Source organism: Puma concolor, chromosome A1, assembly GCF_028749965.1.
Source record: "Puma concolor isolate L17-30 chromosome A1, mPumCon1.1.hap2, whole genome shotgun sequence".
Lineage (NCBI taxonomy): Eukaryota > Metazoa > Chordata > Mammalia > Carnivora > Felidae > Puma > Puma concolor.
The window spans coordinates 42,559,076-42,586,385 of NC_141667.1; the positions used below are offsets into that span (position 1 = coordinate 42,559,076).

The 27,310-nt window shown below is 47.1% G+C and overlaps 1 protein-coding gene across 3 annotated transcripts in view; it reads left to right on the forward strand.

The window, feature by feature from the left end:
• The window catches only part of ABLIM3 (actin binding LIM protein family member 3), a 109,379-nt gene that overhangs the window by 26,039 nt on the left and 56,030 nt on the right, over nucleotides 1–27,310 (forward strand). For all 3 annotated transcript variants that reach the window (XR_015241327.1, XR_015241328.1, XM_086679038.1), the window contains exons 3-5: nucleotides 12,355–12,492; nucleotides 22,801–22,984; nucleotides 25,050–25,162. Coding sequence is in view for 1 of the 3 variants with exons in the window: in XM_086679038.1 (XP_086535164.1) it covers nucleotides 12,355–12,492; nucleotides 22,801–22,984; nucleotides 25,050–25,162 (435 nt within the window). In the remaining 2 variants the exon portion in view is untranslated. The remainder of the gene's footprint in view (nucleotides 1–12,354; nucleotides 12,493–22,800; nucleotides 22,985–25,049; nucleotides 25,163–27,310) is intronic.

Consider the following 27,310-nt stretch of genomic DNA (forward strand, 5'->3'; position numbering starts at 1 on the left):
TGGATTTGAACCCAGATCTGACAGGCTCCATAGCCCGTTTTTGCTCCAGCTCACAGAAACTACTCCATAAATACCACCTAGAGCCATGAAAATTTGCTTCGGTTTTTCTGTGAAGGTTAAGAGTCTAATCCAACCACCTCCCCTGTGGACTGCAGATGTGGCCTTCGAGTTGCGGGTCCCATAGTGAAGATAAACCTGCAAGGGCCCACTCTTCACCCTGATTCCTCGTGTGACCCTGGCAGACATCTTTGAGGCTACCTCCATTTGTCCCCAACCCATACGTCCGCAATTTCAAATCTCTCTCTCTGAAGGGCCACGGGCCTTGGTCTCTTTTCTTGGCAGAACCGCGAGGCTTGTTGTAAAGACACCTAATAGAACTTTCTGCACTAATGACGATGTTCTATTTCTGCTGTCCAATACAATTGCCACTTGCCATATGTGGCCACATGAGTACTTAAAATACGGCTAGTGTGACTGGGAAACCGGATTTTTAATTTTACTTAACTGATGTTAATTTGGCCACATTTAAAGAGTGATTAGCCTGTGGGACAGTGCAAACCTAGAATGATCTTCATCGTTCTTTTCATCTCTGAACTTATACATATTACCGGGTGGCAAGCAACATTTTTTAATGAAATAGCAGGAAGTATTCAAATGGAATGGAATAGAGAAAGAAAAGATCAGTACGTATCATGTGTACTAAAAGTAAGTCTCGTTTGCGAAAATTTTGTTTCACGTATTTGTGTATTGGGTCATTTTGCAAAAGTAATTTCTTCTAGTGGTTCATGGTCAGAAAAATTGAAAACCCATGCCTGTCCCTGAGGAAGTAATGTAGCCAGGACCTTGAGATTGACATGCTTATATGGTGCTCCCTTATCCAGCCTGGGGCTCTGCAAGACCTCATTTTAGGAATATTCTACTCTTCCAGATCCTACAGGCATATGGTGAGCATGTGACTTCTCAGATGGTAATTGGAAGTGACTTTGTGGTCATCTATCTGCCTGGATGCAGGGATCCCAAACTGGTGGCCCACAGGCAGAATATATCCCGCCACAGATACGCCTTTTTGGGACCTTAACATGTTTTCGCAGGACAATAATCCCCTGGGGCCTAGCAGCTTCTTCTCCATTAGGTGAGCCAGTCTTGTCAGTTTGATCCCCTTGGATTGATTTTGCACTGACATTACCTGCCTGGCCCCTGAAGGCATTTTGCGTTGCACTTGTGTTTAATATGCATAGCATATTGGCTCCGAAAGGAAACTGAGAGATCCAAGAATGCAAACCTTTTCCTTTATAGATGGGAAAACAGTAACCCAGGAATGGGGCGTGTCCTGCCTGAGGCCTCACAAAAAATAACTGGTTCCGTCTCCCAGGGAAGAACCAGCTATTAACAGAAATCTTGGTAAGACAGAGGAGGAAGGAAGACAGGGGGAAGGTGGGGAGGGGGAAGAAAGGCAGAAGGAGAGAGGGACTGAGAGATAAAGAAAGAAAGAGGGAGGGAGGGAGCAGATGAGACACAGAAGAACCATGATGAGCCATCCTCCCAGCCTGGGGAAAGGAAGGCCTGACAGCCCAGATTGGGGGGGTGGGGGGGTGCTATTGTGTAGTAAGCGCGCCTGCAGGTGAATGGATGATGGCCAAGGTCATCCAGGAGAGCCCTGTCGAACTTGGAGCAGTGAGGCAAGCACTCTGGACACCAGAGAGGGGGCTTTGGGGGACCTCTGCCCCCTGAGCACCGAAGCTGCTTGGGATGGCTTTGGTGTCACTTGTACCTGACTTTGGCCTGTTCTTGGGCAAACGGTCCCTGATCAGAAGGGAGAACATCTCCCTGCTGGAGAACATCTGATGTGGCCAGGGTGGCAGAGACCCTGAGCGAGCTCCTCCCCTCACGGAGCCTCAGGGCTGCATGCTGCATCTGTAAAATGTGGAGGAGAAGGAGCCTAAGGAAGGTGTCCGTCCTGAGGGCTAGCTTGGAGAGAGAGGGGGTCACAAGTAGGTGGCGCGTCAGACCCTACATCACTTCAGTCACAGCAGCTGTGTGGGCCCTGGGCGGTGATCACAACGCCAGTGCCTTCAAGTGCCTGGCAGTGTGGGAGAGAAGCTGGCCAGGGGTGAGGCAAAAGGAAGAGGTGGGAGCCATGGTGATGTGGAAGGATTTAAAAACAAACACCGCGCCGCACAAATAAAGCGTGTTTGGGAGCCCCATCCAACGCAAGCACCCCCTGGTCTAGGGGATTTCCCTGAATAACTCCCAGGTCACCGTGTGTTTGCATTCCAGGCATGGTTTGCAATGAATCCGGACAACCTAGAGGCCATTTCATCATTTCAAGGAAGGGTTTGAAGCTTTAAAAAAAAAAAAAAAAAAAAAAGGAAAGCTCTAGACGAGATATTTTCTATATGCCTTCCCTTCTGATGCTGAAAACCCATAAGTCGAGGGGAGCCCGGGTGACAGCTGATGTTCCTTGCATTTCCCAACAGTCTGTCAGAGCCTGATGGCCTGCCAGTCTCAGGAAGCAAACATTGTATAAGTATTAAAACCTCTGGCTCGGAGGCCAAGGGACTGAGTCACTCATAGCACAAAGACAATTGGTAGCTTCCTGGAGTTCCTCTATTTCTGACATGGTTTCCAGGGCCTCAGAAGCAACCCAAATAGTGTTCTCAGATAAGCTGTAGAGATGCTGGAAAGGGTGCCTCGAGGCCCCAGGGCAAGACAGCCATTATGCTTGTTGGGATTGCCTGGCTGGCCAGGTCCCCTTCTTTCCCTCAGGATACACTAGGAGGCAAAATCAAGCCTCTTCTAGACCTCCAATGCCTGCGTGAATCCTAGCTCCAATGTCTGCATGTGGTGTGAATTCAGGCCAATTAATTAACCTCTCTGTGCCTCAGATTGCCCTTGGATAGAAGAGGGATCCTAGGGTATCTGTCTCGTGGGGCTTGAGAATTCAGTGAGATGCTAGGTCTGAAGAACTTGGCACAGGGCCTGGCACCTAGTAATTGCCCAGTTCATGTTAGTGTTTAGCTCTTTTCACAGCCCTTCAGTGTCCCTGATTGGGGGCTTGGTAAAGATATGAGGGACAGAGTCAGCAATGACAAGAGACGTGGTGTTGATTGACAGGAGCCACCTCCAAGCGGGGGAAAAATGCCAAACACCCTAGGGATTTCCCCCTCCTGCAGCAAGTCTCAACTATTTCTCAGCCATTCAGACCCAGCTCTATAGATCGTATTTTTAGAACCCCGTGCCCAAGTGCAGCAAGATGATAGTCTTGAAATATTAACTGGTACTTCCTTCACCCAGCCCTCCTGCTCCTTCCCTCTATTCAGTGAAGGAGGCCTCAGGGCCAGGATGGGCAGCAGGAGGCAGAGACAAAAGAGGTCACTTCCTGGCTTTTGAATTTCAAAAGTTTGTGCCCTTAGAACAGGAAGGATCCACTACAAAGCTAAACATTCTAGAGAAAGTGTAAATTAGAGAGAGCAAAAAGGACTCCTTTACCCCCAGCTAACAAAATGATTCCCTGGCCCAGAGGTGGGGAGGAGAATCTGCGGGAAAGAAATGAGAACACAGATCCATTTGAGTCCTTAGAAAGAGGCCCGGTGCTGCCCCTCTGGGCTGAGCCCCCCAACGCAACCCCAGTGAAGAGCAGGATGGGGGTACATGCTGGCCATCTGCTTATGTTGAGTTTCTGCTTATGCTGAAATAGGAACCAAGCTGACTTGAAAGAAAGAATTGAGGGCTTTTATTGCTGTTTTTTAATCTTGAAGTGTTTTATTGAATTCAGTCAGAAGTATATGGGTTTTCTTTCTTTCTTTCTTTCTTTCTTTCTTTCTTTCTTTCTTCCCTCCTTTCTTTCTTTCTTTCCTCCTTTCTTTCTTTCCTCCCTCCTTTTCTTTCTTTCTTTCTTCCCTCCTTTCTTTCTTTCTTTCTTTCCTCCCTCTTTTCTTTTCTTTCTTTCTTTCTTTCCTCCTTTCTTTCTTTCTTTCTTTCTTTCTTTCTTTCTTTCTTTCTTTCCTCCTTTCTTTCTTTCCTCCCTCCTTTCTTTTCTTTCTTTCTTTGTTTCTTTCTTTCTTTCTTCCCTCCTTTCTTTCTTTCTTTCCTCCTTTCTTTCTTTCCTCCCTCCTTTCTTTTCTTTCTTTCTTTCTTTCTTTCTTTCTTTCTTATCATAAGATTAACATAGAAATGAGTAGAAAGTTAATTCTATGATATTGTTTCGGGACCAGCTTTCCGAATTTAGCAACTCAATAAAAATCCACAATTCTCATTTTATCAAGTGACTTGACCAACAAGTGAAGAATACATCACTCCAGTCGTGGACTTGAGGTCCAGGGTCCTCGCCTGGGACCTCGCTGAGGTAAAGAGCCATTTGAGTCTAGACAGACTCTTGCTGCTGGAGCTGGAGCGTGGCAGCTGGCTGTCAGGCAAGAGCAGCCTGTCTGGCCAAGAGCGTGCCGTTCTGACACATGTCCTGACAACATACTTCTGAAGAAGGTGGCGCGGCCATGTTGCCAGCTCCCCGCCATGACCACGGAACACACTGATGAGCCTGGCAGAGAGAGGCTGAGGAAGAGTTTCTGTTGCAGCAAGGCTTTTACAATGTCGTCTTGGGGTGACAGACCGTGTTACCGACCTGCTGACACGGGACAGTGGGGCCAGGCCGGGCCATCTGTGCAGGGACTGGGGGTTTCCCAGAGTGCCCCTGCCTCTGCTCTGTGACAGCTGCCAGCACCTGCAGAGCCTGCCTCTCTGAGGGACCCAACACCCACACCTGTCGGGCTGCCCCTCTCCTGCCGGGGAAGTGGCTCAAGGCTGCCATCCGCTCGTTGGGGGGGGGGGGGGGGGGGGAGGGGGAGGGGGCAACCATCATGGCGTCTTCATCCTTGGCCACAGATGCTGCATGACTGTGCCCAGTTTCCTGGGCTGTACCCTCCAAATGTTATTCTTAAATCTGTGTGAAATGTATGTGCACGTTGGAAATCGGCTAGACAAGGGATGGATGATTACTGTCTGGGGAGTAATTAGATGCCCTTTGTAGCCTCCCCCAAGCCCACTCCCTCCCCAGAGGGAGCCGTGTTGGCACTGGTGCATGGCAGGCAGTAAAGCATCGTGGTGAGAACTGCCTAGGTTCAGGTCCTGCTGCCATACTAACCTTGGGCGAGTGACCTCAGCTCTTTGGGCCTCAGTTTCCGCATCTGTAAAAGAGGGATATTAATAAGGTCCCCCTCCTGAACTCGAAAACTCAGAGAGATGGCGTATGCATATGGCTGAGCACAGTTTCTGACAGAGTAACCACTCTCTCACTGCTATCCCTTATCCTTCCAGGCCTTTCCTTGGGCATTCAGCCATGCTGTTTTGTTCAGCTTCTTTCCGAGCTCTCCCCTTATGCTTCTGCATCTTAGACCACTGACCCCACCCCACCCCCAACCCCCATCGGCCCACCTGGGCTAATGCTAAGCCTCAGCACGACTCCAGATTTATGGAAATGTATTCTTCTGTGTCTGTGAACTCCCTCCCCCACCTTTTGGTGACCCTGGGGCCACTCTCCGGGTTGCCTCTCTTATCCTGTTATTCTAGAACACACACCCTCAGACACTGACGCAAGCAAGCCTAAGTTCTCTCCCCTCCCTCCGGGCCTCAGCCTTCTCATTTGTTAAATGAAACCAAGGGACTCACTTTATTCGCTCTTTAATTTATCCACCAAATACTTTTGAGCACTCACGTACGTGGCACACAATAGTACAGTGGCCAACAAGACACCCGTGGTCCCTGCCCTCATGCAGCTCACAGTCTAGTGTATGAGGTCACCTCCCAGTCCTCTTCCGCTCTGACCGGCCCCAGGGAGTCACATGATGAACACAGGTGTAATGACGCCATGAGGGGGCACACGCGTGGCCCTTCTGCGCTACGGGAAAGCAGCCCTCGCGGTCTCCCTACAGTTTCCAGAAAACAAATCATTCACCGATTCTCAGTATGCACACACAACCGACGTGCCAACGCGTCCCCCAGGGAACAGCAGATGTGCCCAAAATACACCGCCCCAGGAAAGCGCAGATCATAGCCTCTGTTCCCACCACAGGAAACACCCAAGTCACACATTCCTCTTCAGGGTACATCAAAAGCGTGTCAACCACCCACCTCTACAGCCCACGGAAACCCGTACACAGACAGCTCGGAGATGGGGGGAGAAAGAGGAGGAGCCTCTAAGGTGGGGAACAGGCGGCAGCCAGGGCGCCACTCTTCCTGACAGGAGGGAGGGAAAAATCCAGAAGACCTTTGCCCAAGTTGGACTGGTCCAAAAATGGATTTGACAGTGTCTGAACCCAACTCGGTAGCAAGTGACAGGAGCCATTCAGAAAAAGTTCCTATACTGAGTTGGAGATGGGAGCGTGTGGCTTCAGAGGTCTTTTAAATTTTTTTAAGTTTATTTATTTTTGACGGAGAGAGAAAGAGAGCATAAGCTGGGAAGGGGCAGAGAGAGAAGGAGACACAGAATCCGAAGCAGGCTTCAGACTCCGAGCTGTCAGCACAGAGCCTGACCCGGGGCTTGAACTCTCGAACCCTGAGATCATCACCTGGGCCGAAGTCAGACGCTCAACCCACTGAGCCACCCAGGTGCCCCCCAGAGATCTTTTAATATTAATCATTGCTTGTATTTACCACGCCCGAGTTACATGCAAGCTGTGTACTAAGCACTTCTATATAATTTAAGTGATATAATACTCACCGATGACCTGAATTATTCCCACTCTAGAGATGAGCAAACTGAGACAGGTGTCACGCCCTTAACTTGTTCAAGGTCACACAGCCGGCAGGCAGCAGGGCTAGAATAGAAACTCAGCCTTCCTGACTCCAGGGTCCACACCCTTAACCTCTGTGCCTCAATGCAAGGATCCTACGTCTCTGTGGCCTTACCCCAGGAAACGGGATCAGGGCTGCAGGCCCTGATTCAACCCCCAAATCAAATTCAAGGATCCTGTTGTAAAGTGCCAGATACTCTTCTATACAGACCCCACCCTAAGCTTTCAGGCAACTGCTTTCTACCCGTGAAATGCCTGGATCCACAGTCAGAGCTCCTCCTCCGTATTTAGGAAATACCTGTGAACACACCCCGGGTACTCTGGGCCCTAATGAGGCTGTGGGGAGCAGACTTGTGACAGCTCCTGCCACCGGTTATTTTCCTGGGCCCAGGGCGGTTGCAAGCTCATTTCTGAACCGGTTGATTCCCTGCTCGATGTTGCACCATTCACCCAGAAGCTCCACTGTTTTTATTACACTTCCAGCCAGTGATTCACAGTTGTACTGTCTCCAAGTCAGTTTCGTCGCTCTTTTCATTATGCCCCAGGATAGCATAGGTGCTCCTGCCTTTTAAAGACTATTTTAAAGACGACTCAATTAAAATGTAGGAACGTTGTTATCTACAAGGTCAGGCAACCCTCAGGGGAGGAAGGCAAATTGTGCAGGTACCGCATCAGTAAGGAGAACATAACTTAGGTCTCGGTGTTTGGGAGAGGGCAATCACGCCATCATCTGCTTTTGAAAGAGACTCATCTAATGACAGACAACGCGGTCTAGTTTAAAAGTCGAGACCAGTTCAGGGAGAGAAGGGGGGTGGAGGGGGGGGGGAGGGAGAAGGAAGCACAGAAAAGGACACACTGAGCCAGACCCAGCTTTTAATTGGAGGGAATCTTGCAGATCATTTTGTCCAAGCCCCTCATTGATTGCAGAGGGAGGATTTGTCCAAGATGGTAGAACCAGGTAAGAACAGGGAGGGAATTGGAACCCAGGCCATCCACACACTATCTATGAGAGAGAAGCACCTAAGATTTAAAAAAAAAAAAAAAAAAAGGATGGCCAGAGGGAGGGAGGGAAAGCCTGATGAACTAATTGGATGCTCAGCTTGTTTCCTGCTCAGTTCAACTCACTGTCTCCTTTAAACTTGCCAGGAGGCCGGCCACCCCTCCCCTCCCGAGGTGCTGTTGTGCTCCAACACTTTTAAATTATCTTTGTCACATTTGGGGAGAGCTTCACGTGCAAACTTCATCGCGGAATTAAGTTGTATTTCCCCATCGCACTTAAAGATTTGCTATGGATGTGAAAGACGACTTCATTTTTCAGAACCTTCAATTTTCATCTCGAAGGCATTGACCAGCTGATTTTCTGTCTTAAAAAATCACTCTGACAGCCTTTTGCCAGTTGACTTTTTTTGCCCTTGTTCTTGGAAAAATTAAGATTGTTCAGTCTCGCGGTGCCTAAAACATTGTGACTTAAAAAAAAAAAGTATTTATTTCATTGCTCAGAAGATTTTGTTTCCAGATCAAATTCAGGATGGGTGAATGTGTGTGTGTCATTGGCTCCTGTTGCAAACTGCTTTTAAGTACAACTTTAAAACTCTTCAAGGGTGAAAAGGAATAATTTAAGTCTGAGGCGGTATTCCTGAACTAATTGGTACGTGTTATTTTTATATAAATAAGATTCAACTAGATTTAATTTCTTTCCGACCCCCCTCCCCCACCCCATCCTCATTGCCTGGTGTCCGTTTGTGGATCTATAAAGCTGTAATGTCCAATAATGGTGCCGCTAGCCACATGTGGCTATTTAAATGTAAATTTGTATTAATTAAAAAGAAATAAAATTAAAAATTCAAAACCTCCGTCATGGTAGCCACATTTCAAGTGCCCAACAGCCACATATGGCTAGTAGTTATTACATTGGACGATGTAAATGCAGAACAGTTCCATACCCAGAAATCTACTGGACAACACTGCTTACGGACTAGGAAGGGAGAATGCCTCTCCTAGGTGCCCTTTATTGGCCAAATAACATTAAACAGAAGCCAGAGATTCCCTGCGCGCATTTGAGAAACAAATCACATGATCCATATGTCTAAACCGGTAACTTCATGGATTATTCCACCAGTGAGCAGAGTTAATGTCCTTTGAGGCTCATGGTCGCTGTAAAATGTTGCTCCCAGGGATAGGCAGTTCAAAAATTCAGGTAAAAGTCAATTTGGAATTCAAGGGACATTTGCCCATAAGACAAATGTTTTAAGTCACATGACTGATTTTGTAGTACTTTCTGAGATGAAAATTAGTGGAAATGATACCCAGCAGAAAATCAACAATAAAATTTTAATGTGTTTTTTGTTTTTTTTTTTTGGAGGGGTGTAGATTGGTGGGAAGAAATGACCCCTCCATACACACCTACGTGCACAGAATCAGGTTAGATTACGTTGTGGATGTAATCACCCGAGGATGCTTTCCGGGCAGGAGCAGATATGGCATATGTCAGCATAGCCTCCTTGACCCCTAGAGTTCCTGTTGGCACTATCTAGATAAGGAAAGATCTTCACACATCTCGAAGATCAAATCTTGCTTACACCGCTGCCCTTTTATAATCACAGTTTATTTACATCAGCAATCTGGAAGAACTCACACCCGCGATGCCTGCATTTCTATTTATGGGATTATTTACAAACATCAGACAGTTGTAGGTTTCCAGCCTGTCAGCCTCACCAAAGCGGCACCCTCATCCTGAGGGAAGCAGCAGGGTTAGGGCGGGGGGAGCCCATCAGTAACTCTGCCCCCCCCCCCAGAAAACCCATTTTCTCAATCCGTCCCCTCACTCTGATTTTACGCCTTTTTATCTGAGTGGCTCAAAGACTGAGTTTTGACTGACGACCATGATCACAAATAAATTTCCCTAGAAAATCAAATCGGGGAAAATCTAATTGATCTTGGAAGTTGGTTCTTGAGCAGGAAGGCAGGTTAAATTAGAAGAGGTAGATGAGGGGCGCCTGGGTGGCGCAGTCGGTTAAGCGTCCGACTTCAGCCAGGTCACGATCTCGCGGTCCGTGAATTCGAGCCCCGCGTTGGGCTCTGGGCTGATGGCTCAGAGCCTGGAGCCTGTTTCCGATTCTGTGTCTCCCTCTCTCTCTGCCCCTCCCCCGTTCATGCTCTGTCTCTCTCTGTCCCAAAAATAAATAAACGTTGAAAAGAAGAGGTAGATGAAAATCAGTACAGAGCATCTGGAGGGACTTTGGGATACTTTTGAGACCTCTCATCCCTATTGGTGATGATTATCCTGTTGGTACTTACTTGATTTTCAGACTCATAGATTTGTTTCCCTCAACAATGGTGGATCACTTCAGTGCTCAAGTAAATAGAATCTACGTGGCTTTTTTCCCCCACAGATTGGGGGGAGAGGGGAGAGTGGGATATTTTCCAGGGATGGTGAACAAGAATCAGAGAAAGAAGAAAAGGAAACAGGATGAATGCATATGGACATTCTGGGGGTGGGAAAGGATTGATTGCTCTGAGCTGTGGGGAGGATGTGATGATCATGGTACCGGTGAACATTTGTGGAGCACTTCATGTGCTTTTTGAAATGCTTTACATGTATTAACCGGTTTAATGAGTTAATTAATGATTTAGTTAACTAACTCACTTAACTTTTGTCTTAAGTTTAAGACGGGAAACAAGTTGGATAAGGAGCATGAACTTGAGAAAAAGATTGGGAAAAGGATATTCTCCTGCCTCAGATGGCAAACCTGTCCGAGGCAACACTTTCAGGGCTCAGCAACCAGCTTTTTGCCCTAAGGTGCACCGGGAGTTCAGGGTACCTGTAAGTGAACGATAATTGAAAGTCCCACTTTCCTGTTTCTTATCTTCAAAAGGAGGAAGCAGATGAGATCAGTTACAAAGATCATCTTTGAGAATCTGGAGAAAGCTGTGGGATAATGTACCTAACACCAAATTTTATATTTAATTAGAAATACTAGACCCCAGGTGCCTCCGTCAGGGTATGCTGCAGTAACAAGGCAATGACAACAAAATTCCTCCTTGCTCACAATAGATGTTCATCCTGGGTTAGCCTTGGAGCTCTGCTCCATGACTCCCCAGTCAGGAACCCAAGCTGATGCATCCTGCACACCATCTGGGGTTTCACTGGTTGCTGGGCTATGGAAAAGGCACCAACTGGCTCATAGGGCTTCCAATTGAAAGTGACACACACACTTCCCATTCACATTTCATTGCCAAGCAAGACAGCACGGGCCACCCTTCATGTGCCTAGAATAAAAGATTCAAATTTCAGCCAACAGCCATTAACAACTACAGCCCTAGGTCAGGAAGCCCTGAATCAAGTGATCTCTAAGTCCCTTTTCAGTGCAAGGTTTGCGTGACTTATAATACGATTGTTCAAATTGTAGGCAATAAATCGATATGTCTCAATGATAGACATCAATTCCCCTCCAATCAGGTGGTCATCTTCATAGCCAGGACAAGAGTGAGCCTCCTCCTAATAGGATATGAGCAAAAGAGTTTAGACTGTTGCTTCAAGTTTGAGAATCGAGGAATTCTCTCCCAGTCCCCCTAGGGGCTTTCTACAAGAGAGATTTGACTCCTCATTGGCAAAGCTATGTCAACAGCGTATACATAATGAGTGGACCAGAGAACTGTCAATATCCCTTCCAAGCCTGAATGAAGCAGGTGCTTAGAATAAACAAACAAACAAAATTATTCTAATCAGATGACCAGATTTTAGAATGGTTAAGCAAAGTATATCTCAGGGACGGGAGATCTAGAAAAGTGGCCATGAGAACGTCTGAGCAAGAGAACAATAGACCCAGAGGCTAGCAGAGCTCTGCAGTATTGTTAAATGCCCAGCCTCCAGGGACTTCAGCCCCTTCGTCCTCTCTGCCAGATCCTTTTTCTTCATTAGATACTTCTGATGTTTTCTCAATGTTACGGAAACTGCTCTCAAAGGCAGCCTTAAGAGGCGTCCCCTCATCAACCTCCTTCCCAACTACAGTGCCTCCCCTTTATGCCTCTTTGTTACACAAAGTCTGTGCTACCACTGCCTACTCTCATTTCACAGATGTCAAAACAAGAGGCCCAGTGAGAGGGTGTCACTTGCTTAACTCAAAGGCCGATTGGAGGCAGGGTCAGTCACCCATTTCTTTGAGACCCGTGTCAATTGCAGGACCCAAATTCGCTTTGAGAAGTTCGGGGCCTGGTTTTGATCCAGAAATCGCCAAAGAAATGGTATTTCTTGAAGTACTCTACTTCGTCTTTTACTTTTTGTTTTTTTCCACGAATTTGGCCACTATTATTGCGAGGAAAGGTGATGCTCACTCTTAAGTCTCTGCCTGCTTAAGGAGATTTATGGACTCACGTCTCAATGCCACTCACCTTCTCATGATGCCCGAGCTTGGCAGGTGCAGCCCTGATGATGTATTGAAGGTACTCAGCTAATTACTTCCCTTTCTGCTTTTTTCTCCCAGTTAGGATTAGGACAGTGTCTTCTAGCAGAGTTTTTAAAGAGCAAGGGCCTTCTGGATGGTGATCTCTTTGTTTCTTTCTACAGTTCCTTATCAGCAGAATCCTTACAATCCCCGAGGCAGCTCCAATGTCATCCAGTGCTACCGATGTGGAGACACCTGCAAAGGGGAAGTGGTTCGTGTCCACAATAACCACTTCCACATCAGATGCTTCACCTGTCAAGGTAGGAGACCCAGACTCCCAACCCCCTTGTCAGATTGCAGGCCCTGGTGTCACCCCCAGGACATGCCACAGGGGCGGGCAGAGCGAACACAGGCTGCTGAGATACCTATACGGGCCCAAAGAAACTTTCCTTGCGCCTGTTATGAGAACTCTCCCATAGGCAGCGTGGAGTGAAGAGGAGACAGAAGAGTCGGGACGTTGGGGAGAGAGGGAAGCTGGTGACCTCAGAGTGGTAGCGCTGACCCGGAAGGAAAAACGCAATCCTGCAAGCTTAACTTACAGATCTGGAAAGAATCCTGTCTTGTGCCTATAAATCAATCTGAGAGTGAATGAAAGAGTAAGCAGTCCTGGCTGAAAGTCAGCATGGCGCTGAGTCGAGCACCTGTTCTGTAACAATGTGGCAATCCTCAAAGGTTAAGTTTAACAGAGGAGAAGGTCCATTATGACTTCACTAAGGTCTGTAGTTTGGGGGCAGATGGATGTTGGGTTACCTCTGAACCCTTAGGAGCCATCAGTTCCTAAAGAAGCAGGATAACCAGCAGCAGGAAGGAAGAAAAACTCTGCTGACAGAGCCCAGAGACGCATCTGGCCCAAGCAGGGCAACACTCCCTTCCCCATCATCCCTGACAGATGCCTCCCCAGCCTCCACTTCTTGAACCCCTCATCCAGGCTTCCTGTTCCACAGCGCAGCCAATCTGAGGTTGGACGGCCCTGTGGGTTATAAAATGTTCGGCCCCAAAGAGTTAACGTGGCACCTGTTGGTTCTAGATCTGCCCTTATGAAGTCCGATGAGCGCTTCGTGTTTGCCTTACAACCGTGACTGCTATTCACATGCTTGTAGCAGCTAGGGCTCCCCGTGCCTGATTATAGATCCTTAAATTGATCCTATGGACCCTTAAATTCCAACTTGTATCATCATCGTGGAGTCTTCCTCCTTGGTCCATTCCGGTTTGTCAGTATCATTCTGAAAACATAGCGCCCAGAACAGACCAAGGCTCTCAAGGTCCACCAGCTACAGCAAGGGCAACATTTCTGTGAATATGACTGATGTCGAATTGACCTCCTGAGGAGCCACTTCACACCATTGACATAGACTGACTTTGAGGCCAAACGAAACCTCGGATCTTTTCGTTTTAGTAACTGCTTCTAACCTCAGTCTCATGTGTCTGAGATTGACTTCCCCTGCCGTCGAGAAAAACTCTGGATCTCTTCCTCAGGATCTAACTACACACCGCACTGAGCAAATAAACTCAGCGAATAAACATACTCACATGCCCTAATTTTTTGTACGGAAGCATACATGGAGTATATTTTAATTGACATGGTTTAAATTCTATAGTGTGAATTGGCAAGTCCCTTTAGTGCAAGCTGACCTGCAAAAGTGTCTTGGTGAGTGACCGTTGTTACATCCCCTAGAAACCGAGGCAGGACAGAGGATGCAGACAATAAAATTGTTCTCGGGAGGTTTGAGGTAGCACGGTGCAATTGTATTCTTAAGCAAGTATATTAGTTACCTTTTGCTTACACCAAAATTTACCAGTGTAAAATAATTTTTTATTTAGCTCGTGATTCGCTGGGTTGGCGGGGCCGTTCTTCCAGTCTGCGCTGGCCCTCCGTATCTCCGCTCGCCTCATGATATCGGTGGGTCAGCTGGCAGTGGTTGCCAGGCTGTTGAGCTGGGTGCCTGCATATGGCTTCTCGTCCTCCAGCAGCCTGGCCTGGACTCCTCTGCATGGTGATCTCAGAGTTCCAAGGACAGGAGAGCAAGCTTCAATAAGCGAGACCCGTTTGAGCCTCGGCATGCGTCCTGCTTGCTAATGTCCCATTGGCCAAAGCGAGCCAAATGGCCAACCCAGATTCAAGATTGTAGGGAGATAAGCTTTGCCTTTTGTGGGAGGATTTGCAGATGTCAAGAGCATGAAGGCAGAGAAAGGAAGAATTTGGCCATTTTGACAATCCACCACAGGGCGGTTATGGAATCTCCTTTCATGGAGATTTTAAAGAAAAAAATAGATTTACTTTTCTGACTGTTTTCAATGTCAGCTTGCTTAGAAGTGAAACAAATGAGAGGATTTTTGTTTCCAGCAGTAACCAGTTATAGAGACTAGTTACCCTAAATAGCCTCATTTGAAAAAGTTAAAATCTCTATGAATTTTTCTTACAACTCTTTTACCGTGCCCTACTGTGCTGACATGAAAGGAAAGAACCTGCAGAGGTGAAAAACAAAAATAAAAGCAGAAGTCCTGGTGTGACTTCCAAAGCCATATTTAATCCCCTAAACCTCGGAGACCTTGAGCTCTTGCCTTGATGGCTATATGGATCATGGACAGGTAGAGGTTAGAGCCTGGTCTGGGTAGAAATCTAACAGGAGACCTCTGAGTAAAGCTGAGATTTTCCCCTATGAAAATCTTACTCTCATTGTATGGATGGATGAGAAATAAAGTGGAGAAGGAGACAGCAACAAAACTTGTCTGTACCAACTTTGGCACTGGGTAGAGAATAAAGCTTTTATCAAAATGTCTGTCCATAATCCACCTTTAACATGAATTCATGTTCTATATTCATGCTATATATTTGGCATAAATTTTTAAAAAGTGTAACGTCAGTTAAATTCTCTTTTAATTTTTTTAATGTTTGTTTTTGAGAGAGACACGCATGGGAAGGGCAGAGAGAAAGAGAGAGAGAGAGAGGAAGACACAGAATCTGAAACTGGCTCCAGGCTCCGAGCTGTCAGCACAGAGCCTGATGCGGAGCTTGAACTCAGGAACAACAAGATCATGACCTGAGCTGAAGTCAAAGGCTTAACCGACTGAGCCACCCAGGCACCCCCAGAATTTAAAAGAAAGTGATCCTACATTTGGTAAATGGCAGAAGCAAATGATAGTCCTCTTTGGAGGAACTCAGCTTTACTCCAGACCTCAAAAAACTCCCTCAGATAACATTATTAGCAAAATGAGTAACTCATTCCAATCATAATGGCATAACTACCAGCAAAAGCAATGTAAAGAAGAATCAGGACCTTAAAGACTTCATAAATTGGTATTTTCTGACATTATATTGACTAGATTCAAATACATTTAAGTAGGGGAGAAGGGCCATAAAAAATGAGCAAGAAGAAACACATTGTAACAAATAGCACAACATATTTAAAAAAAGACACAAAACTTCAAAATAAAAATATGTAATATTTGAAATTAGAAAGTCAATGTATGGATTATATAGCAGGTTAGGTGTTGCTGGAGAGAATTTAATAAGCTGTAAGATTTAGCCAAGAAAAAGGTATATCCATATAGCCCAGAAATATAAGAAGGTGGTAAAAATAAAAGAGAAGTTCATACACGGAGAAAATAGTGAAGAGGTTTGACATACATCCAATCAGAGCTCTAGAGGTATGTAACAGAACACATGAGTGGGAAGACAGTATTTGGAGACATGACAGCTCTGAAGTTTCTAGAACTGTTCAAAGATACAAATCCTTGGATCCAGAAACTTAAGAAATCCCGCTAGAAAAACAGAAAATACTTACATCATCAGAATGAACTGCAGATTACCAAAGGCAGAAGACGATCTTAAAAACATCCAAGAGAAGAAATAGATCATCTGCACATGAATGGTAAGCAGACTGACAGCTGGCATGTTAGCAACAAGGAAACCAGAGAACAGTGAAATAATACCTGTCTGTACTGAAAGAAATAACTATAAATGTAGAATTAGGTATTCAGCCAAAGTATCTTTCAAGAACAAAGGCAAACCCATAACCAACGTCATACTTAATGGTGAAAGACTGCTTGCCTGCCTGTAAAATCAAAAGTAGGAACAGGATGTTTGCTCTCACTACTGCCATTCAGCATTGTACTCTAGGTTCATATTGGGTCAGTTATACAAGAAAGTGAAATGAAAGACATCCAGATTGAAAAAGAAAAGGTAAGATTATTTCTCTACGCACGTGGCATGATCTTAATATATGCACCAAAAAACTATTGGAAATAAATAAGTTCAGCAAGGTTGCAGGGTGAAAGATCAGTATACCAAAATCAATTCTTTGTCTATACACTTGCAATGGACAGTCTGAAAATGAAATTGAGAAAGCAAGGCCAGTGACAATCGTATCAAAAATAAAATATGTAGGAACAAATTTAACAAAAGTACACAATTTATACTCTGACAGTTACAAAATATTTTAAAAGATCTAAATAAATGAAATCTCGTGTTCATGGATCTGAGGTCTTGATATTGTTAAGATGGCAGTGTTCTTCAGATTGATCTATAGATTTGATGCTATCTTAGCTTACTTAGTATTTATCCCCAACAAAATACCATAGATTGAGTGGCTTAACCAACACAAGTTTGTTGTCTCACACTTCCAGAGGCTGGAAGTCCAATATCAAGGTGCCAACATGTTGGGTTGTGGTCAGAGCTCCCTTCTTGGACTGCAGACAGCCATCTTCTTACTGTGTCCTCACATGTCGGAAAAAGAGAAGGAAAGCTTGCTGGTGTCTCTTCTAATAACAACACTAATCTCATAATGAGGGTCCCACCCTCATGATCTCACCTAAACCTAATTATCTCATCAATACCCGCTACCCACTGGGAGTTAGGGCTTCAACAGATAAATTTGGGGGAGGACACTATTCAATTCATAGCAAATGCGGTCCCCATAGAAATCCCAGCTGGCTTCTTTAAAGAAATTGACAAGCTGATTGTAAAATTAATATGGAACCGTAGGGGATGTAGAATAGCCAAAGCAAGCCTAAAAAAGAAGAACAAAGCTGGACGACTCAAACTTCCCACTTGTAAAACTTACTACAAAGCAACAAAAAACAAGACATTGTGGATAGACATATAGATCAATAGAACTGAGAGAGCAGAAATAAGCCGTTAGATTTAAGGTCAATTGATTTTCAACAAGGCTATCAGGAAAATTCTATAGGGAAAGAACAGTCTGCAACAAATGATGGTAGGAAAACAAGATACACATATGCAAAAAAAAAAAAAAAAGTGAAGATAGACCCCCCCCTCCTCACACCATACCCAAAAATTAGCCCAAAATAAGTCAAAAACCTATAGGTAAGAGCTAAGACTATAAAACCCTTAGGAGAAAATATAAGAGTAAGTCTTTGCAACCCTGAGTTAGGCAAAGACTTCTTGGCTGTGATGATGAGTTCGATGTCATCAAAATGGATCAGTTAGAGGTCATCAAAATTAAACACTTTTGTGCTTCAAAATATACCATCAACCATGTAAAAAGTCAGCCCGCCCGCTAAGTGGGAGAGGAAATTTGTGAATCTTACATCTGGTAAAGGACTTGTATCTAAACTATATAAGGGATTCTTACAACTTACTAAGAAAAAGACAAATAATCTAAGTTCAAGATGGGCGAAGGATCCGAATACAGGTTTCTCCAAAGAAGTTCTATAAACGTCCAATAAACTCATGGGAAAATTCTCAATGTCATTAGTCATCTGAGAAATGCACATCAAATCACAAGGAGACACACATCACACCCACTAGGATGGCCATATTCAAAAAGACAGATAATACAAGCGTTGGCAAGAATGCGGAGAAATCAGAACCCTCATCCATTGCTGGTGGGAACGCAAAATGTGTAGCTGCTGTGGAAAAGTCTTGCGGTTTCTCTAGGGGTTTAATGTAGAGTTACCATATGACTTAACAAGGCCAAATTCAGAAGATATATGCTAGAGAGAAATATATGCCCACACAAAGACTTGTGCATGAAAGTTCATAGCAGTATTATTCACAAAGTCAAAAATTGGAAACAATTCAAATATCCAGCAACCAATGAATGGGTAAATAAAACGTAGTGCAATATCATTCAACAATACGAAGGAATGAAATACTGATACATACTCCTACGTGGATGAACCTTGAAAACACAGATGGCCCAGAAACATGTAATAAGATTCTTGGGGCACCTGGGTGACTCAGTCAGTCAAGCGTCTGACCCTTGATTTCAGCTCAGGTCATAACCTCACGGTTCATGAGTTCGAGCCCTGCATCGGACTCTGCGCTGACAGGGAGGAGCCTGCTCTGGATTTTCTCTCTCCCCTCCCTCTCTGCCCCTCCCCCTGTCACTCATTCTGTCTCTCTCTAAATAAATACATAAAATTTTTTAAAAAAGCATAAGATTCCCAGTTTGGTTAATAATCAGGGAGAGGAAATTTAAAATCACAATAAGATGTCATTTTGTAGCTACCATGTTGACTACCCATTATCAGCTTTCAGTGACAATATCCATCAGTGGAAACTGCTGGTGGGAATGTAAATGGGAAAAACTCTTTGGAAAACAGTAAGGCATCACCTTGCAAATACAGGAATTTTCAAAGCAACATTTCAAAACAAAACAAAACTGCAAGGAGCTCAACTGTCCTTCAACAGTAAAGTAGATCAATTATGATGTGGACAATGGGATACAGCACAGCCGTGAGAATGAAAACTGCAGTTACGTGCATGGATGTGGATGAATCTCAAAAACATAATCCTCCAAGTATGACGCAAGTACAGAAGAATAAATGCCGTATGGTTCCATCAATATAAAGTTCCAAAAAGGCAGAACTAAATAACGCGTTATTTGTGGATACATCAGAGGTGGTAAAAGTGGGAAGAAAAGCAAGGGGAGGACAAACGCACAAATTAGGGACCACATGGGAAGGGGATGCTTCTAGGAGGTGCCAACGGTCTTCCAACGCACTGGTAGTGTTCTATTTCATAACGTGGTAGCGGCTACCTGGGAGTGTATTTTATTCTTCTCCTTTACACCGTACGTTGGGGCGCCTGGGCGGCTCAGTCAGTTGAGCGTCCGACTTGGGCTCAGGTCATGATCTCACGGTCCGTGAGTTCGAGCCCAGTGTCGGGCTCTGTGATGACAGGTTGGAGCCTGGAGCCTGCTTTGCATTCTGTGTCTCCCTCTCTCTCTGCCCCTCCCCCTCTCATGCTCTGTCTCTCTCTCTCTCTCTCTCTCTCTCTCTCTGTCAAAAATAAATAAACACTAGCAAAATAATAATAATTAAAAAAATAAACTGTACGTGGATATTGACTGTCTTCTGTATATATGATATATTTCACAATTTAAATATTTAAATGTTAAATAGATAGCCCTCGGTGGCCCTGCTAATAACACTTTGGTTTTGAAATTCCGTAAAACTCAGTCTCATTTGAAAAGTTGAAAATCAGTGGAATCATATGACAGAATCCTGGGCTCTCGGATCTGGGGTGTGTTCTCAGTTACCGCATAGCCCCTTCATTTCACAAATGAAGCAACGGAACCCAGAGAGGTGGGGTAACTTTTTCAAAGCCACACAGCTCCTGAACGGTAGAACAGAAATACGGACGAAGGTCCAGTGACCCACAGAGCAGTACAAACGTGCTGTGACTGTATGCCAGGCCTCTTTCTAGGCATTATATTTATAGTGGACGTTCGTTCCGGATTTTCTCAAAGCAGTGCCAAGTTTTCATATCCTGTCCCACTGTCAAACCAAATGATCTGCTTTTTTTTTTTTTAAATCGTAGACTTTTTGATTTTTTTGATTCACAGAATAACGACTGCCCCAGGTGTGTTCATTCCACATCAGTTCCATACTGCAGACCCTCTCCAAGGCCTTTCTTGTTATTTGAATGTTGGGCTCTGTTCAACCTCAGATGCATCTGTCGGTGCTGTCCAACTTGTCTTCCGTCCCCGCGTTCCCCACTGGATTTCCAGGAACCCCCCTGAGATCCTTATCAACCTTTATGTCCTTTCTACCAAAAACTTCCTCCTTCAGCTCCTTGGGGGAAATAGAGGAACTGATTGTTCCAAGTTTTCTGATGGCCTCCTGGTTTTGTCCACTGGGAGAGGTGGCTGTGAGGGTGGAGCTGGCTGGGGAAACAAAGGAGAGAAAAGAAGGAAAAAACAGGAACTGATTCCCATGAGGTCCTAGGCCATGAACTAACTAATTCCACAGCCATGAAGTCAATTGATCCACCACCTGCACACCCCAGAACGGCCTGTACTCCGGCCTCGCCTGCCCTCGAGGCATTGTTTGATGTGATGAATTTTCACCAAGCCCCAGTGGCAGGTGAACCCTCCCCCCACCAACCCCCACCACTCCCTCCAGCCTCTCTGCAGGCGTGGTCTCCAGAGGCTCTACCTCTCACTGAGTTTAAAATGTTTTGGCACCTGGTGAGCCCTTAAGGAAGTTCTCCTTCTAGACTCACAGCCTGTCAGTCAGTGTCAGAAGAAAAGCTCGGGTCCCTTTTTAATCCGGCTTCTTCATTTTGCATCCATGTGAACAGAGACCAAGTTCATGGTCACCCACAGAGTTAGTGGCGGTGACAAAACCAGAGCCCAGATGGTCCAGCTCCCAGACCAACTACATCTCCCGCTGTGCTGCTCTGTCGCCCTAATGCTGGGACATCTGGGGCTGTCCTCCTCCTCACTCATCCTGGCCCTGGAAGCCTGCAAGGTGAACGAACACTTGCGAAATAGTTCTGCCACGCGCCCGGAAGTCCCTCCTATCTTTAACCTGGCTTCTCTTGCAATGCAACTTCCCCTGTTAACGAGGAGGTCGTGTTTGCTGGGGTAGTATCACCCACACCAGGCCAGGTCCTCACGATTACAGGCTCAGAATTCCGTCTCCTTGGTTTCCACACCGCTGACCGTGCTTGAGAAAGCTCATTCGTGGTAACCAAGTCCACAGGAAACCTCTGTATAAAATCAGAGTGCCTGTTTATTAATGGAAACAAGAGCTGCGATTCTCCGTTGTACTAGTTCTCATTCCCCTGACCAGCTGCGTCTCTCCCAAAGGCCAACTGCATAGAAAGCCAAACTCGCAGACGATCACTCTGAACACTCAGAGCAAGGGGGGTGGTCGTAGGGTGCGAATGGACTCCCTAATGGCCTTCCTTTGATTGCTGGCCAGCCCCTTCCTGGCTGGCCACCCTTGCTTTATAGCTGGATCAATACACTCGGCAGTTCTGGTGGCCCTGAGAGCCATTCGATCTCCTGGAAGAGGCTTTGCCTCTTTCTGCTCTTCTCATTAGGTGTTGATTTCATAACTCAACCCTCAGGGGGAAATCTCATTTCCCACGTTTCTAAGTCCCTCGGGGGAAGGGAGTCCCACATGGGTTGAGTCGTTCGAGCACCTATAATTATATCCACCTGCTCTATCTATTATCGGTCCTACACATCTTCATATTGTCCGCAAGGAAATCCCACAAGACCTTATGAAATCATATTGCCTGTCTATTCAAAAGCTATCAGTGCAATTGGTCACTTTTGCAAATAGGTGATGGGACATCATTATAACCTTCTCTCGTCTTTTGTATATGGTGGAGAGTTTCAAAATAATTTTTTTAATGTTTTTAAAAAACTATCCGTGGCTTCTCAATATCCCCCAAAGCCTAAACTTCTTAAGCTAGACTCAGGCCCTCTTCCAACCGTCAATATTTTCCTTTATTACTATTCTCCGTTCCCTAAAAACACTATCCCAACCCCCGCCCCACCACCACACGAATATCACTTGCAACTTCTACTTATGTGCTGTGGCTCATCCTGCCTTCAGAGTTCAGCCCAGCTGCCGCCTCCTCCAAGAAGCCTACCATGATCCCTCCCCAATGACATTGTTCCCTTTTCCTCCCCACTAACAGCACTTGCTGCCTGCACCAGCCCATGGCCTATCGCCCGTGACGTGTGTTCCATAAGGTCGTCTTTTGGCATACATTAGTAGCTCATTAGTACAGTTCGGGGATCGTGTTTTATCATTCCTGCCCGGGGAACAGACCAACTCGTTATGTGTGTGGTGAGAGCAGGTTATAAACTTCAAATCATCCGTCCCATTGCCATTCTAAGTTGTCTACACCTAGCACAGACTCCAGCCCGTAGAAAGCGCCCAGAGGAACTTTAACTGAATGATTCTTCTCAAATTCATAATACCACCGGTATGGCATTGCGTGAGCCACGGCAGCCCTAAACTTTCATCCGTGTATTGAGAGGGCTGTCCATCAGTGGGCTCAGTCAGGGCGCATCAGAAGCAGCCGGGGAGAATGCTAACACTCAAACTCCTGGACCTTAGCCCCAGCGAGCCCGATTCAGGCCCAGGCGTCTGCACCTAAAGGAGCCGGCCGGGCTCCCGATTCTGACGCAAGTGGTCTTCGGGATATACTTTCAGAAACGCTAGCCCCGTGAGGTCCAATCTGCCACCATTTTCTGGCCACATGACCACGTCAGACACCAGCCTTGTCCCCAGTGAGAACCTCACGCTTGCAGACCTTCCTGGACTCAGCCTGCCCTTGTCTCTCTGTTTATTGCCCCCAGTGTGTGGCTGCGGCCTGGCCCAGTCGGGCTTCTTCTTCAAGAACCAAGAGTACATCTGCACTCAGGACTACCAGCAACTCTACGGCACCCGCTGCGACAGCTGCCGGGACTTCATCACCGGGGAGGTCATCTCTGCCCTGGGCCGCACCTACCACCCCAAGTGCTTCGTGTGCAGCTTGTGCAGGTGAGCAGGTGGCCAGCAGAGGGCAGGACCCTCTGCCCGAGTGCCCTGGCAGTTCTGGGGCTCCCAGGGCTGTATGCCGAACACTCGGATTTTTAAGATCTCACGGGTGGAACGATCTGACAGGCCAGTGGTTTGCAAACCCCCTTTTTTTTTCAGTTTTTTTTTTTAATGCTTATTTATTTTTGAGACAGAGAGAGACAGAGCATGAGCAGGGGAGGGGCAGAGAGAGAGGGAGACACAGAATCTGAAGCAGGCTCCGGGCTCCGAGCTGTCAGCGCAGAGCCCGATGCGGGGCTCGAACTCATGGACCGTGAGATCATGACCTGAGCCGAGGTCGGACGCGCAACCGACTGAGCCACCCAGGTGCCCCTAGTTTGCAAACCTTTTAGCAGCTGAATCCAATCTGTCAAATATGATCTAGTACAAAACACTAGATGTCCGGTGGTCAAGACAAGAGTAAGGATCCAGGCCTCCACACTCAGCCTCCCACTTCCCATCAGAAGTCCTCAAAGGAGCCGCTGACTACCCTGGCCTCTCCACAACCCATTTTGGAAACCAGGCACCTGGGCCAGCTCCCACACCTTCAGCCACATGTGGTTCAGAGATACCCATTTGTAGCCTTCCTCTGTGACCCTGGAAAGTGATCCGACCTCTGTGAGCCTCAGCTTCTTCATCAGTAAAATGGGCCTCAAAACCACCCCAACCTCAGTGGGTTTTCCTGAAGATATAAATGAGTTGGTGCTTGCAGAGACCACAGCTCAGGACATAATTGGGTCTCCTTTTGCTATCCTTGTCATCATCGTATAATAAGCACCTAGCCTCTCAGGCTACCTGGTAGATGATGGAAACCTCCCCCCCCCCCCATGCCCTGAATCCCCAGTCACTTGTTAACTTAGCAGATGTACATTAAGGGTCCATTGTATGCCAAGCACCACATTAAGGAGATGAGAAACCTAAAGGAAACCTCAGCCCTGCCCACAAATACATTAAAATTTAATGGACTGCTCTGATTAAGTCATAAGTAGAAACAGGGTTTGGAAGAAATATATGCATTTTTTAATCAGGAAGGGAATTTATAGATTAATTATTCTCCTCATGAAATAACTACCTGTTGGTTACCAGCTAGAGTTCCCAGCTGAGACTAATGACACAGCGTATAAGCAAATAAAATCACCCAGCGGAATTCATTCATTCAGTCGTCCGTGTCTTAAAACCTGGGCTCTGGGGCCCAGACTCCCAGCCCCATTGGAGGTTAGCACAGTAGGGTCCGTATGGTATAAAGTGAAGTTTCTGTCGGGCCCCATACGGATATAGTGCCTCGTCCTTTGCCACAAGTCAGTGCCTGGGCCAAGATGAGAACACAGCTCCCCCACGTCACCCCGGCGCTCCTTCCGTTGTCCCACGTTGCTCACGCGAGAGCGGTGGAGCCACTGGAAGCCTGTGTCCGGGGCTATGCCCAGAGCCTGTGTCCCAGACTCTGTGCGCAAGCGCAGCTGAACAATGGGGTTAATGCTGCCAGGGACTCTGTGCACAGTTTATATTTGGTTAGGGAGGCAGGACGTGTACAAGTTGGAGACCTTTGAACCCTTGAACCCAAACAGCACAAACGCGGAGGAGAGGAAGAGGGCATCTGGGTGCTTCTCAACCTCCCGGGTAGTGAAAGGAAGAGATCTGGGTGAATCGAGGAGTTGGATGGCTTCTTCTTGACGTAGGGGGATAGGTGAGGTTGGGGTGGAAAAAGTCCTTCCAGGAAGAAGGGGCAACTCGAGGAGGAATTGTTAGCCAGTTCGTTTGCAGATGAGAAGTGTAAGCTCAACTAAGTGTCATGATTTGCCCAGTGTTAAAGTCATGTAAATGGCCCCAGTGGGCCTCCAGTTCCGGTCCTGGCCCCAACTGAGCGGTTCAGTCAGCCTGGTGCTGCGAACAGCCCTTGAATTTACCTGGTATAACGTAAGGCAGGCTGTGTGCGGTACCGAGCTGTGAGCCCATGCGCTGTCAGCTCACCAATAGACGTGGAATCCCTCCAGAGGAGAGGGGTTGAATTGCTCTTTCATGTCCCTTGCAGGAAGCCTTTCCCCATTGGAGACAAGGTGACCTTCAGCGGGAAGGAATGCGTGTGTCAGACATGCTCCCAGTCCATGACCAGCAGTAGGCCCATCAAGATCCGCGGACCGAGCCGTGAGTCCTCCCCCGGGGCACCTCCCTGTCCGCCGGCCGTGAATCCTAGGGCTCCCTGTCCCGGCTCCGTCACCGGCTCCTGCGGTCCCGGAGGGAAGTGGGGGAGGTTTCCACCCTGGAGGACTCCTGAAGCGTGACCCAGTTGGCACCCTGCCCGGACTCACAAGCTTCCTTAAGCAGAAATGCAGGGAAAACAGGCTGCTGATGCTAAACCATGACAGCCTGTATCATGTTTGGCCACTTGGGTGGGGCTCTTCTGGGATGAGCCGGGCTCCTGATCTCCTCCCTCCTCTGGACCCACATTCCCCGGGGGTACCTTAACAGGGCTGATGAAGCTACCAGGGGTTCTCAATTTTCACAAACTCTACGGGAGAGATACGGGAGCGAACCACCAGGGCTGTGCTAGTGTCTCTTAGGGAGTGTCCAGGGGACCAGTGCGTCAGCTTCACTGCGTGACTAGTAAACATGCAGATTTTTAGGCCCGCTTCGGGCTTCTAAGAAGGGAACCCAGAAATCCGCAGCCTTCATAAGCTTCCTGGGCGAGGCGCTTGCTGCTGCTCCTAAGACCGAGAACCACCGTTCGAGATGAGGAGCATCGGCCACAACAGAGCAAATGTCGTGTCTCGTCCCCAAACCATAGATCTGGGGGGAAACTGAGGTTCAAGAGTGTACCTTGGAACACTCATTCAGATGTGTGGAGCATCCATCCCACCCAAGTATGTCTAGCGGTAAGATGTCTGAATCACGGTTCCCACACGCCCTTGTCAGGCTGCTGATGGCAGGTGCCCACACACACGCGGGCCTGGCCCCAGGGTCTACGGTAAGCCACGCTAGGCTCCGGTGTTCTTACGTTACATGACGCTCCCCCTGGCCTCCCCAGCAGAATCAATGAAAACCCATTAGCCTCCTGTGTGGCATCACCGTGTGGGTGCGGGCAATGACAGAGTCAGCATGACGGGGCTTCGTCCCCCTGCGGGGGTGAGCACGAAACCACCGAGTCGGCAGGCCTCAGCCCCTAGGGGTTCCATGAGAGATTGCCCGGTGCCGTGTGCTGGGGAGAAAGAAGATGGGAAGGCTCCCTCCCTCGCCCTTCCTTCCCCTAGACCTAATCGGATCTGCTCACAGACTATGCAGAGAGCACTTCCTTCAGCGTCCCCGGTGACGTTCATGAACAGTTCGCTGGTCTGAGCAGGTTTCCGTCTCAAGGTGGCTGAGCACACATGCTGCTGTCTTTTATAATTCCTTGAAAGCATCGTGAAGAATGACAGCAAGGCTGGGAACGCTGGGGTGCAGGACCACGGCCCTGTGACGGATGCTGCAGAGGCGCCCAGAGACCAGCAGACCACGTGTCAGGCTGTAGAGAGAGGCAGGCTGGAGCCAGCAGCTGCCAACCCTCTGTGTGAAGCACAACAGATACGCAGCCTTGCTGGGGCTCTGTTTCCCCAGCTTTATGGAAAGCAGATATATTAGTATCCAGGAGGCAGACTAACATACATCATAGTGTGTAAAATGCTCTCTAAATATAAAGTGAGGGATGCTGCCGACTTGGAGATTTAATCTGGAAAGCATGCCGAAGAGAGAATATGATCCCTGGGTGTGTTATTTCTCGTGGCTTGTGCTGCATTATGCATTTCTGCGTGCATCAGGGACCTCGAAGAGGTGGGAGACTTCCTTGGCTGCGTGTGGGAATCCTGTATGTGAGCGTGTCCTTGAGGAGAGGCTGCTAAATGTCTCCACCATAATTCTCCAAGTCCAAAGGCAGAGGGGGGCGAAGAAGAGTAAATAATGGGAAGCAGGTGAGCACACGAGCCTCTCCAGGGGGAGCACGCAGGATCCTGGCTGGTCTGGTTGCTCACGAAGTAAAGACATCAGTGTGTGGATCTACAGGGCATATGTTCCACAGAAGTGTTTTCTCCCCAAAGGTGGTCACTCTCCATGCCGCACGTAACCAGAGGGGATGTTGGAAGATCTGCTGAGTTCCCGAAGGATAGAGGAAACCAAAACCAGATTCAAGAGAGGGCTAAGATGAAGAGCCTATCATAGAAAAGGAAAAAGAATGAGGAAGTACGTGGTGTATTTTCGATCTGCAGGAGTGTGACATTTATCCCTGGAAGGTGAATAAAGACATTCTGCAAAAGCAAGAATAAT